The sequence below is a fragment of the Eurosta solidaginis genome, chromosome 4, assembly GCF_040869045.1.
Source record: "Eurosta solidaginis isolate ZX-2024a chromosome 4, ASM4086904v1, whole genome shotgun sequence".
Taxonomy (NCBI): Eukaryota; Metazoa; Arthropoda; class Insecta; order Diptera; family Tephritidae; genus Eurosta; species Eurosta solidaginis.
Genome location: NC_090322.1, coordinates 261,480,530 through 261,493,869, shown reverse-complemented (window position 1 = coordinate 261,493,869; position 13,340 = coordinate 261,480,530). Strand labels below are relative to the sequence as shown.

At 35.1% G+C, this 13,340-nt stretch overlaps 1 protein-coding gene across 1 annotated transcript in view; it reads left to right on the top strand.

Moving 5' to 3' along the window:
* Nucleotides 1-6,748, top strand: part of LOC137248829 (protein sidekick-like) — a 90,892-nt gene extending 84,144 nt beyond the window's left edge. The window contains exon 5 of the mRNA XM_067779725.1: nucleotides 6,727-6,748. Coding sequence (XP_067635826.1) covers nucleotides 6,727-6,748 — 22 coding nt within the window. The remainder of the gene's footprint in view (nucleotides 1-6,726) is intronic.
* Nucleotides 6,749-13,340: the final 6,592 nt, after the last annotated feature.

Here is a 13,340-nt window from a genome sequence, read left to right as displayed (position 1 = left end):
CATTGATTTAAATACTAGGTATTAAATACTAAAGACTAAAACTAAAGGATCAAAAAATTAAAGATCAAAAATTTAAGAATAACAAGTAAGGAAGGCTAAGTTCGTGTGTAACCGAACATTACATACTCAGCTGAGAGCTTTGGAGACAAAATAAGGGAAAATCACCATTTAGCAAAATTAACCTAGGGTAACCCTGGAATGTGTTTTATAACATGAGTTTCAAATGGAATGTATTAAAGAGTATTTTAAAATGGAGTGGGCCAAAGTTCTATAGGTGGACGCCATTTCGGGATATCGCCATAAAGGTGGACCAGGGGTGACTCTAGAATATGTGTTGTACGATATGGGTGTCAAATGAAATGTGTTAATGAGTATTTTAAAAGGGAGTGGGCCTTAGTTCTATAGGTGGACGCTTTTTCGAGATATCGCCATAAAAGTGGACCAGAGGTGACACTAGAAAGTGTTTGTACGGTATGGGTATCAAAGGAAAGGTGTTAATGAGTATTTTCAAAGGGAGTGGGCCTTATTTCTATAGGTGGACGCCTTTTTGAGACATTGCCATAAGGGTGGACCAGGGGTGACTCCAGAATGTGTTTGTACCATATGGGTATCAAATTAAAGGTATTAATGAGGGTTTTAAAAGGGAGTAGCCCTTAGTTGTATATGTGAAGGCGTTTTCGAGATATCGACCAAAATGTGGACCAGAGTGACCCAGAAAATCATTTGTCGGGTACCGCTAATTTATTTATATTTGTAATACCAGGAACGGTATTCCTGCCAAAGTTCCAAGGGCGTTTGATTTCGCCCTGCAGAACTTTTGCCACTTAAGACGGTAGGTGTCACACCCATTTTCGAAATCGAAAAAGTGGGCGTGATCATAGTCGGATTTCGGCCATTTTTTATACCAAGATAAAGTGAGTTCAATAAGAACGTGAACTAGGTTTAGTAAAGATATGTCGATTTTTGCTCAAGTTATCGTGTTAACGGCCGAGCGGAAGGACAGACGGAAGACTGTGTATAAAAACTGGGCGTAGCTTCAACCGATTTCGCCCATTTTCACAGAAAACAGCTAACGTCATAAAATATATACCATGAAAAAGGGCGGAGCCACGCCCATTTTTTTTCGAAATTTTCGATATCGAAAAAGTGGGTGTGGTTATAGTCCCATTTCGTTCATTTTAAATAGGAATCTGAGATGTGTGCCCAGGAACTTGCATACCAAATTTCATTAAGATACCTCAAAATTTATTCATGTTATCGTGTTTACGGATGGACGGACATGGATAAATGAATTTCTTTTTTCGCCAGATCATTTTGATATATAGAGATATATAGAAGTCTATATTTATCTCGATTAGTTTATGCCGTTACGGATTACCGTTATGCGAACAAAATTAATATACTCTGTGAGTTCTGCTCAGCTGAGTATAGAAATATTCAAAACCCCATTAAAAGTTTATCCATTACATTAACAATCTGTTCTAACACATACGCATTTAGGTGCTATGTACAATGTACATTTTACATATCCGAAAACTTATATTCAATCTTCATCTTTCTCCTATACACTGCACCATCATCCCTGCCTGTATTCTCATATATTATTTGTTAATTACGGTAACACAAATCTCTGGTTTATGTCGAGTTCACAGCCTCACTGAAAGTTTCGGTAAGAAATTTTTGACACGTGTGCCGTAAGGTAAAAAAAGGAAACAAGACACTATGACTTGACACATAAAAATTTATATATTATCATGTAGAGCAAGACAGTCAAGATGGGAAACTTAATTTCAATCTTATGTGAAAATTGTACATGTGCAGGCGAATATCGCCACGAAGTTATCGTACTATTACCTTACTTTAATTTTAGTAACAGACTGTCGCTTAATGACATTTTTGCTGAAGAACATAGATCATATACATACATAGCTTTATCTTAACGAATAAGTAAATACTGGAGCAGTTCCTATACTTTCATTTTTATTTACATAAGGTATTGATTTAGACTCATTTGTTTTGATCTTAACAAGGCATTATTTTTAAGAACAGTATCTGTGTTAGTGAGCTCGGCGAGAGTTTACTTTGCTTAGAAATTCTACAACTTCACCATCTACCGCCCTTATGAAGTGATAGCGTGCTCCACCTACCACAACAAAGATCCTAGGTTCAAGCCCTGCAAACAACATCAGAAATTTCAATAAGAAAAATATACATATATGTATACGTTTTTCTGAACGGGGTCGCCCCTCGCTAGTGATTGGCCTTAAACCTCTTCGGAGGCTATCCCGTCTGGTAGTTATTTAATTTATCAGTTAATATAGGTACTAGATGCGCTCATTTATTTTGCTATTCTTTAGTTTGATATTATCATTGACATATTGCATTTAATTGTTTGGAAAACTCCTAACAGGTGGCAACTTAGTAAAAACATACTGAGTAGCATCGCTAGAGGTGAAGGGTGTCACCTCAAAACAGTCACATTTAAAAAAAAATGTTTTGCTAAGTTGCGGCGTGAAGAACCAATACTGGCATATCTCCTTTATTTTTTTAGTAAAAGTTAAACAGGTGGCAACCTTTTAGAATCACCCTTAGTGACGTTGGGTTAATTATAACTTTTTTGTTTTAAACTGTTGTACAAATTTTTTCCTTGCGCACTTTTTATGAGTGATAGCGCACATCAAGGCGAATAACATAGAAATTATTCGCGATTTTAACTTACAGGGAACGTGAATATTTTTAAATTCTTATTTTTGTTAATCAGTGTTTTTTTTTCAAAAAAAAAAATGTTGTTTATTTTTTCACGCAAATTTTCCAGGAGGCTCACTTAGCGTTGTTGGTTTCTGTGATATAATTTTTCGAATCAAAGTTACTTGTACATTTACTTTACTCAATGTTTCTAAAAGCAAGTCGATCAGAAAAACCACACGAATACAGTTTAAACATCAGGAAGTTTCTGAAATATTGGTTCCGATTTAGGTTTCTACGTGGCGCATACTTACCAAAAGTCACATATATTGGACAATTTGGTTTGAACTTAAGACAGATACTTGGCTGCTGTTATTTCTTTTTGATCTGAAAAATATGTTTATTAAATTTTGGTTCGAGAGCTTTTTGTCATCGCATTAAGTACCCTATTATGGATTACACACTACAGCTCTCGCTTTGCTTGTGAGTACTGCTTTGAAATTTTTTTGGTATTTTCATTACTTCCTTTATATAAGATAGGTTGGTATAAAAAATGCTTCTAGATTGGAGAAGGATCGAGATATTTAGAAAATTGTTATAGAAATCTTGCAATCGATTTTAAAGTAACTTATCATTGAGCTAAAACTTGAATTCGTACACTTAGTTTCTCCAAATTTTCCCCAAAGTTATTAGAAAGTTAATAAGTGTTGATGCAACATTTTGCATAAAATTCACTTTGCATTTTCACTGCAGCGGAAAAAAAAGTTTGGAGGACTAATTGTTGAAAACTGGAGATATGGTATGAAAGCTTCGTACAGTTGAGTTGTACATCTTCAAGATTTTATACAACCTGACCAAAGTATCCTTGCCAGTTATTTTCTTTCAGTGCAAATAAAAAGTAACTGAGACGTGCTGAACTATAATATGTTCAGCGACACTTATCTGTCCGTTTGGCGAAAAATACCGTAGTTACACTGTTGCAAGAAAAAGCTCTTGTTTTGTTGCAATTTATTACAGAGATTTTATAAAGCGAAGTTGAATCCGTTCAGCATCTTAAAAACCAAGCCAAATTTGACAAGGGACGACGGAAAATCGTTCCAATATACATCAATAATTCCTGTCGGCCAATCAACAAAACGAAGCGAATCAAAAAATATAAACTAACTGGATTTTAGTACGCGGTGAAGTAAAATAAAAGAAAAATATATAAGTGAGTTATCGGAATATTTTTAGTTTATTCTCTTAAAACTTTCAATCGATTACGAATATCATGCAAAAGTTCATTTCTCCTTTTTTCATACGCATTATTTTATATATATATATTTTTTTTTGCTCAGTACATGGCTAAAAATATATTATTTAAGCTTAATGCTCGTGCTCCCTTTCGAATACGCTCTGACTGACCACCCAGGCGTACATTATTTTCAGCAACTTCCATCCGCTTATGTCTTCATTCATGTATCACCCAAAGGGAGTACAAAACCCAACTCACAATTCCACGCATCTCTTACATCGAGCTCTTAAATGTGGACCATACGAGTGTACCAATTCTTTTCAATTGGTGTATCTTTTGTTGCCAACTGGCAACAGTCGAGCTTTGGTTTTACTTTACCTTTTCTGCCATTTATTGCTCACTTCTGACCCCTCGACTACACTACACAATCTGTTTCATCTCAACGATTTTTACTTTAATTTACTTGTTATAGTTTTTCATGCTTTATGCATTCTTCTCCTTGCTTTTGTCTTACATACTTCGGATTCAAGTTTTCTCATATATGTAGATATAAGTACATCAAAGTATATGTAAGTAAACTTTTTCTGTTAAATTTAACAATTATTGATGCATAAGAGTATATGACTTGTTGGCACTAAATACTTAAAAGTTCTTAACAAGTCGCATTTAAAGGATTCCTGATCATTTTTCTTTACGATTTATCTCGACTTTAACAGTGGTTGTTGGCCTTATGTTTCTCATCCTACCCCAACAAAAACTTATCTCTGGCACCTGTTGTTGTAATGTTGCCTAATCTGTGTAAGAGTATGTTTATATGCATTCATTTAAGTGAACACTAAGCCTTCGAATGTCTCTGGCTTTTCTTGTGGTAGGACTAAGTTTAATGGATAACAAAAATATTCATATAACATTGTAATGACTATTTGAGCTGACTTTTGTATATAATATAAACTAACTTTGTATATAATAATAAATATATTTAAGTATTTATATGTACATTGATACCAGATAAACCTAGGTGCGTACTTTTATGTGGCCAGAGGTGGTCAGTATTACAAAAATGGAAGAAACGAGTTTGAGCCCAGCTCCAAACATACAAACGGGCATCGTAAGAGAAATTTTATACTTGGAAATAGTATTTTGTATACTCAGCTGTGAAAATGTGAACCCGACTCCTTTGTTCTCCCAGCTAATGCTAAGCCCAGTTATAAAAGTGTTCATCGGATACCGCAGGTAATGTGGATCGTTATTTGGAAATGTTTTATGGAGCAGAAAATGTTATTATTAAATAGAGTTTTAAGCACCCGGAAATAACCTGGGCCAAAACCTCAGTTAACTGATGCTGGATGATCGCAGGGCAAGTTCAAATTCATTGCCTGTGATGATAACAACTCTCTCGATATCCATAAGCCCACAGTAGAACTTATTGGCTTAGCAAGCGTTAAATATGTGAAAGATACCATTGCAACCAAATACAGACTATTTGTTACTGGGACCATTGGACCCAATAAAAGTCTTAGAAATATTCTATGACGTTATGAGATGGAGTCGGCAATGATATTGGCTGTCGTGCTCTTTAATGGTGTATGCCTTGAAACCCTTGCTGGAGGTAAGTGTCGGACTGAAAAAGTAATTTTTTCGCCGGTTTTTTCAACTTTTGTTTTTGTCGAAAGAGGCTTCAACTAACAATATCGTCTGTACATTCTTCTGCATCATATTATATTAACTTTTAATTAGCCCTTATGGTTTTACGGTCGCCTTCCGAAAAATTTAAATCGATGCAATAGAAGTCTGCGGTAGAGAATATCTGCGGAGAGACTCAACTTCGAAGAGCATCTAAATTATGTCGGATAGCCAGGCGGCCCTGCGTGGCTTGCAATTCTACACACTTACAGCTAAGCTATTGTATGACTGCACTGAAATCCTTAATGACCTGGGAGCCAAAACAAGGTTTTGTCAGAATGGGTTTCCCAGACATCAGGGACATCAAGGTAATGAACAGCAGATTACTATCAAAAAGCAGGGTGCTATAGCAACATTCTGTGGTCCCGAGCCCTTCTGTGGCCCCACAAAAGCACACACTAGGGAAACTATAAGTAACTGGGAAACTAAACTACTCAGACGTCGCTTGATTTACTGCTCAGGGCAAAGACAGGCCAAACTTTCTATACTTCTGTCAACGAAAGTATCAGCCAAACTCATTAATCTAAGCAGGGAGAACCTACGAACTCTCACTGGGTGCTATACGGGACACTATGGTCTACGATGTCACTTAAGTAAGATAAATCTATTCGATTCTCAAATTTGCTAGGCATAGTCTGCCCTCTCTAGCTGGTGTGACTCTTAATCTCTATGTGATATGGAGTAAAAATCCAGAAGAGGTAATTAGATGCATCAAAAGCCTCCACATACAAAATTAGGCTGAAAGGTCATGCACAATAGATCTGCACAAAGGTCGCAGTGGTTCCAGGCCTAATAATAATAATAATACTCCTTAGTGCAAACAATCAAGTACGGATATGTGACGGGCTTTAAGCTTCTTCAGAAAAAAATTTTACTACGCATTCCAAATTTGTCTAGAGTAAACTATATCTTCAGCTGAAACATAACATTTCGAAAGTAAAGTTTTATTACCATATAAATTTTACTCAACTGAAGGAAATTTAAAAACTTAATAATCATTGCAATGCGCCTACAAAAATATTCTAGCACAAACTTTATTCAGCTCAAAAATTTTCACTGACCAGCTAGGACTTAATTCATTAATTTCCTACTTTTTCAAAAAATTTTTTTGCGCTTTATTGCAGGATATTGCTACAAATACAATAAATATCACAAATACTCACACATAAGTAAATCTCAACCGACTGCCTTAGCCAATTTCTGATTTATTAGCTCACAAGTCAGAGTGTTTGCGATATGCCTTACAGCTTTACTTACTTTTTAAGTGTTATAAAGTTGACATATCATCATCGATTTATTTTCCAATTGCTATGAAGTTTATTGCCTTTTGGAACTAATTTGATTGCTTGCCAAATAGGCTGGCAAACTTTTTTTATTATTTATTTTCTGAACATGTTTCAGATGAGTTTTTAGCACTGCCCGCGGCATATGGCTTTAGCAACCGATTTCAATACGATTCTTATTATTTACTTAATTTAGCCTCACGCGAAACAGTTTTGATGCTCAATTCATTAAGAGCTTGCAATCACACAGTCAAACAAAATTAAAAATTTTTCTTGCAGCAAAGTAGCCATAGTATTGTTCACAAAACGCACTTGGAACCGATAGTTTTCGCTTAATCCACTTACAATCCAGCAGGTTCTGGTTATTTTGTATTCCACTTAAAAATTTGGTGATTACGTGAGGTCTTTGGTTAAGTTCCAATAAAGCCGGAAGAGTTGTAATGTCTTTGCCCTAAAAAATATTGCTCCCTGCACAAAAGCTAAACATTTCATACCAACACATCAACTCTCCACTATTAATGCTTCCATAGGTTGTTTACCGCAGAAATGGAAGATCCCCGGGTAAATCTTTAGCAATATGTTGTATCACATCGTAGCAACTTTCTCATGCCTTCGGGACAAGTGTGAAAAAGTGGTGGGAAGCAGAAATTATGGATGGAGTCTCCATTTTTGTTATAAAATGTTTTTTTATAACGAGAGGAGTCTGCATTCCATAGCACACTTGTGCTCTTATTGCGTATGCAAAGGGGCACTCTATTTCAATATTTGGAGAGCCAAACTTTACTACTACTACTATTTGGCAAGCCAACAGACATTGCGCTGCAGGGATTTACTGGCTATATTTCTTTTAGAAATGGAAGGGATATACGCCGGACCTATGTGGACTTACTTTTTGTTGTTGTTACTCGAAATAACTTTCACTATATTGACCTCGACCAATTACTTTAAATTCATATATGGGTCATATTAATCAAGGTCTTTACACTTTCCAGCCATCCATTGGAATAATTTTCAGGATATTCTCGGAACTACCTCCATTGATGATTTCGTGAATAGTTTTAAGATCATTTCATCATTGTTTTCGGAATAATTTTATAGTAATTTTGAGACCTTTTCGTGTTTGGTTTAGGCATTTTTTCAGAACTAATTCCGAACAATGTAAAAATTAATTTGGGATGGTTTTTGTGGACAATTTTGGATGATTTTAGGACTATTTTTGGAAACATTTGATTATCTCTGTATCATTTCTCATTCATGAACATTTCCGGACAATTACGAGATAATTTCGTCCTCTTGCCAAAAGTTATCTAAAATCTGGATTGTTGCTTAGAGAACTGAAAACACTGCCCCCCTAGAATTCTTGCACCCATAACATCTATAAAAACTGTTGCTACCGACGAGGTTTAATTGATAAGCATGTGATGTCAGAAGTCAGTGTCCCAGTATGCGTCAAAAAAACCTTAAGTCTTTTTTCGTTAGTGATATGAGCAACCATGTGAGTTTAATATTGTGAGGCTCAACTCGTTACCCTTCCTCTACTAACGGGGACCCAGTTGGACCAAGTCTCGCTGCCTGCTGCGGCTACTCGTGCGTTCAAAATCAACGATTAGACTTCGTATATGTTAAAAGTCGAAAAGATATATCTTCCCTTATTACCTAAATGTTAAAAATCTTAATCATTTCAACAGAAGCGATTAATTTTTTTGTTAATCGTTTAAATTAGCATTACGATGCTTATTTGCTTTTTACCTTAAAAGACGGAAGTATTTTGTCAATTTTTATATGTCGAAGAAAAACACACATCAATGGTTCGAAATGAGGCTCGTTTTATGGTATTAATGCATTTCGTGGTATTAATAACCTTTACCTTAGTGCAGTACATACATGACGTATACGTAACATTTACTGCTATGGAGCATTCCATGGTTGGTACGTGATGAGTTGTACGATTTTATACAAATTTCGCCATTTACTTAGGACAAACCACAACTTTACCGAACAAAGTATTTAAATAAATGCAAGATGCGTCGTTATTTAGTGTTCCCAACAAATCTATGGGACGGGACCTTTATGCCTATATCGGTTCCGTACGGCATCTGCATGCAAACGAATTTCCGTTAAGAAACTCCCATGGCAGAAAAAACTTCGAGTATTTCCCAAAGCACTGCACGGGGCGACCCCGCGTGAGTAACAAATCGTCGAGTTATCGGTTTCTTATCAGCTTGTTTGCCATTGCTTACAGAAATGTCATTGACTTTATGCTGAAATTTTATCGCTAACAGTTGAGTCATTGTCAACAAATCCGTAACACATCAACGACAAATTGGGCCACTCCGATAACAAATCGATAACTTATTGTAACAAATTTTAAACTTTTCGATAACAAGTCGATGACTTTTCTATAAAAAACCAATAACTTTTCGTTATAAGAGCGAGATATGTTCTATGTCAAATCGATAACAGTCACATAAAAAATCGAAATTCTTTCAACAGAAAATAGATCACTTTTTGAATAATTGATAGATTTGCGATGGTAAATCGATACATTTTTGATAACATATCGATAAAATGTTTGATGAATAATAGGCAACTTTTACAAAATAAATCGACAACATATCCTTCCTTGCAATTCATTTCTTTTCTTCGATAACAAATCGATAACTTTTTGCATATACATATATTTTCTTTAGATATGCGAAAACTTTTTGATAATAAATCGATTATTTTTCGATACCAAAGCGTCGACCTTACGAAAACTAATATATTAAAAATTGGTAACACTGCGATTAAAAATAGATACATTTTTGACAACAAATCGATAATTTTTTTTTAACATATCAATTTTAACATTTTTTCAACATATCAATAAATATTTGATTACTTTTCAATATTAAGTCGATGACAAGTTTTTAATAATATACCTATTAACTTGGGTCGATTTGTATGGACAACAGTTAACCGATATCGCGCCATCGAATTTTCGATAGGATGTGGGATCAAAAAAAAATTTTTCGAGCCTGCGAAAAAAAATGGCGAAAGGGTCAATTTTTCGACCAAAACACTCCCAAAACCCAAATAATATTTGCTTTTCTTTTTTCAAAAAAGTGGTTTAAAACGTTGGCGATAACAGTTTTTTGAAAAATACTGGGATCACGCCCCATCACGCAAAGCAACTTCGAAAATTTAGAAACATGTTTTTTCAATTAGAAAAAAGTTTTTCGAAGCGATTTCGCCCCTCGGCAGCGATTTAGCAAACACTCCGGGTGTATTTCTGCCATGAAAAGCTCCTCAATTAAAACTCATCTGCATTGCAGTTGCTGTTCGGAGTCCGCGTAAAACGTGTAGGTCCCGTCCCGTCAATTTGTAATTTAAATTAAAAGAAGCACGACGCCAATTTGAAGAGAAGCTCGGCCTAAAATGTCTTCGTAGGTTATCGCGCATTGCATTTATTTCTTTAATTCTTTTTCTGCCTGTCTGACTTCGATCATAACAACTGTACGGCGTACATTCTATATTCCCCAATATATCATACGACTTCCAAACACTACGCTTTTGCGGTCACAATTACAAAATCGGCCAAAATTTGCAATTTTCCATGGAATGCTCGTATTGCATTTCCGTGAATAAATCATATTTACTTAAGTGCAGTACATGGCGTATACGTAACATTTTCAGCTAATGGACTTTTTTATTTTTATGTTACCGTGTTAACTCATTCATTGCTTGAGTGATTTATTTCTTAAGAACTCTTGGGAAACTACAAGCAAGTTACAGAAGAATGTGTTAGCTTTGAAAATTAAATGCACACTTAGCTATGTATGTACATATGTGTGTATATATGCATGCATTTGTTGTATAACTTTGATGTCCCATTAACAAAGCTTATTAAGTCAATAACCACATAATAAGTAATTCACACCACTTAAGTGTCTTTATGGTGCGGGCAGAATGTTGAGTAAGGTTCTGACATTTAGTAGGTTAAATTGCACTTACCTACATACACATCAACACGAATATATACATAAGTATACACGCAAGTACTACAAGCGTCAACAAAGTTGTGCATTTACTAACGTCGTTCAAGACATTAGACGAAGAGCACTCAGGTCAACCAACAGTCAACAACCACAAAATCACCCATAAACTTAATTATCGTACAAACTTATTACGTCATACATCACGAATTAATTAAATAACAAAGTCTGAATGACTTTTACAACAAGTGTCTTACAGTTAGACACGTCATGTTCTACAATTTCAAATGCACTACTTCAATACGCTGCAAGCGCACTACAACGTAAAAGCAAAAACAAAAGGGGGGCAAATGCATAGTGCAAAACTAAACGACGCGTGCATATTAAGAATAAGTGACAGGCAAACTTTCAGATTAGTGAGTGGGGTGCAGTGTTCAAAGTTGTATGCATGTAAGTTGGTGAAAAGTGAAAACTTCGTAATTGAGCATTTTTTTAACAAGCAATGTGAATTAATGTGAAAAAAATGCAAAAAGCTTTTACATAAAAGCGCGTGGGCGCACAACAATAATAGAGGGCGTTAATTGTGTAGCGAATGTAGTTAGGTGCAGGTAATAGCGAGATTTTTTTGTAATAAAAACACTCCAAGCAATGAAGCAATTTCAAAATAGTCCTTTTTATTTTAGGTGACTTATAAAAGGATTAAGAAAATAATTGCATATAACTTTAATTATCTCTTATCCACATAACAAGTGATTTTTTCCTGTCGGAAAAACAGCGAAAATTCCTTTCTTTGGCAAACGCCTATTTAAGTAATTGAAAGCATTCATTCAACTTGCGTACAAAAAAACAATCAGAGGGATTATCAGCAACTTGCTTTGATATTCGACTTGTTATCGAAAAGTTATCGACTCATTATCGAAAAGTTACAGATCAATAGTCGATATGTTATCAAAAAATGATCGATTCGCAATAGAAAAATTATCGATTTGTTATCCCAAGTCTATCGATTTACTATACAAAAACTATCGAAAAGTAATCGATTTGTATTTGATATAAGAAGTCTGGGTTAGAGAAGAAAATGATCGAGCATATTTTTTGCTCGTGCTCTGAGCTTGCCAGGCTAAAACTCCAGCTATTCTAGAATACTAGAAGCTAGGTCCCTGAATTTTCTGGTATTTGCTAAAAGAACGGAGTTATTTTATAAATAGGTCCTGTTTTTGATAGAATTTTTCAGTTTGGTCCCTAAGCAACTTTCTGGTGACACTGCGCACTAATACTGTGTATGTGAAGTCCCCACGGACCGGCCAGCTCAGGATTGGTCTAGATGGTTTAATGTGGTGACACTAATTGTTCTCGTTATGGTCGGACTAGTATCTTAATGGTGATTTGTTATCAGAACGTACCGGATCTATATCCGACAAAGAATCATCAATTTCGATAACATTCCCCAAAACCTTCGGGAAGTGTCTTTTTCATTAACAAACAACAATAGCAGCGAAGTTCTCCTCAAAAAGCCCCAAATTATATGTTTCTGGTAAAGTTAGCTTTATTTTGGCTTAATTTCAACTCCTAAGTGAGCTCTAGTTGATTTAAAATGATTAGTTTTCTAGACGTACGCCTATATATTTAAACATCGAACATCACAAATGTTTCGTACTTACTCCCTTTTTTTTATTCTCTGTCACAAAAACAACAGCAATAATAAAGAAGCGTATTCTAATTAAAAATCTCGAGCCTTATTGTTTCAAAACTAAACAAAGTCCATATCATAAGTCGATTGATTGATTGATAATTCAGATCCTTTAAAGCGAGTAACAAAGTATTTATTAAAATAGCGCTCGCCTAAACATGCCTTAATCAAGTTATACGATTTTGTAGGAAACCTCCATTTTTATATATTCTCTTTTACCCTTCATTCGAGTTCCAGTTTTCCCATATACGTAGCGCAAGCTGCACTAATAAGGTCGCTTTGGAAGAGCCACGTCAGCTCTGGAATCATATTACTTATTAGTAGTTTCATTAACTTAGTTGATATGTAGAAACATCTGAAAATGTTGTAAATCTACACATACATATAAATCCATGCCAGCTTCTTTCACACCGATTTGCTAGTGCATTTACTTTACTTTACATTTCCCCCTTGCATCAGTCAACTGATTAAGTGATGGTGATCTCGAAATCATTTGTAAAACAAAGCAACAGTCCCTTCAAATTCTACAATATTATACAAAAACTAGTAAAGCCGCAAAAATCATCAAATTAGAAAGAACTTGTGTCAAGTTGTCAAATGAAAATGCACCAGTTGCGAACTTTTCGGGATTTCTTTTTTTTAACTTTTCAGCAGTACTTTTAAGATATTTTGCCTTCTAAAATATTGTTATATTAAAACCGTTGCTCTCTAAGCCACTTTTATTAGATTTACAGCGACGTAGAAATAATGGCTTCAACTGGCGTGTTCCTTTTCGCTTAAAACTACACGGC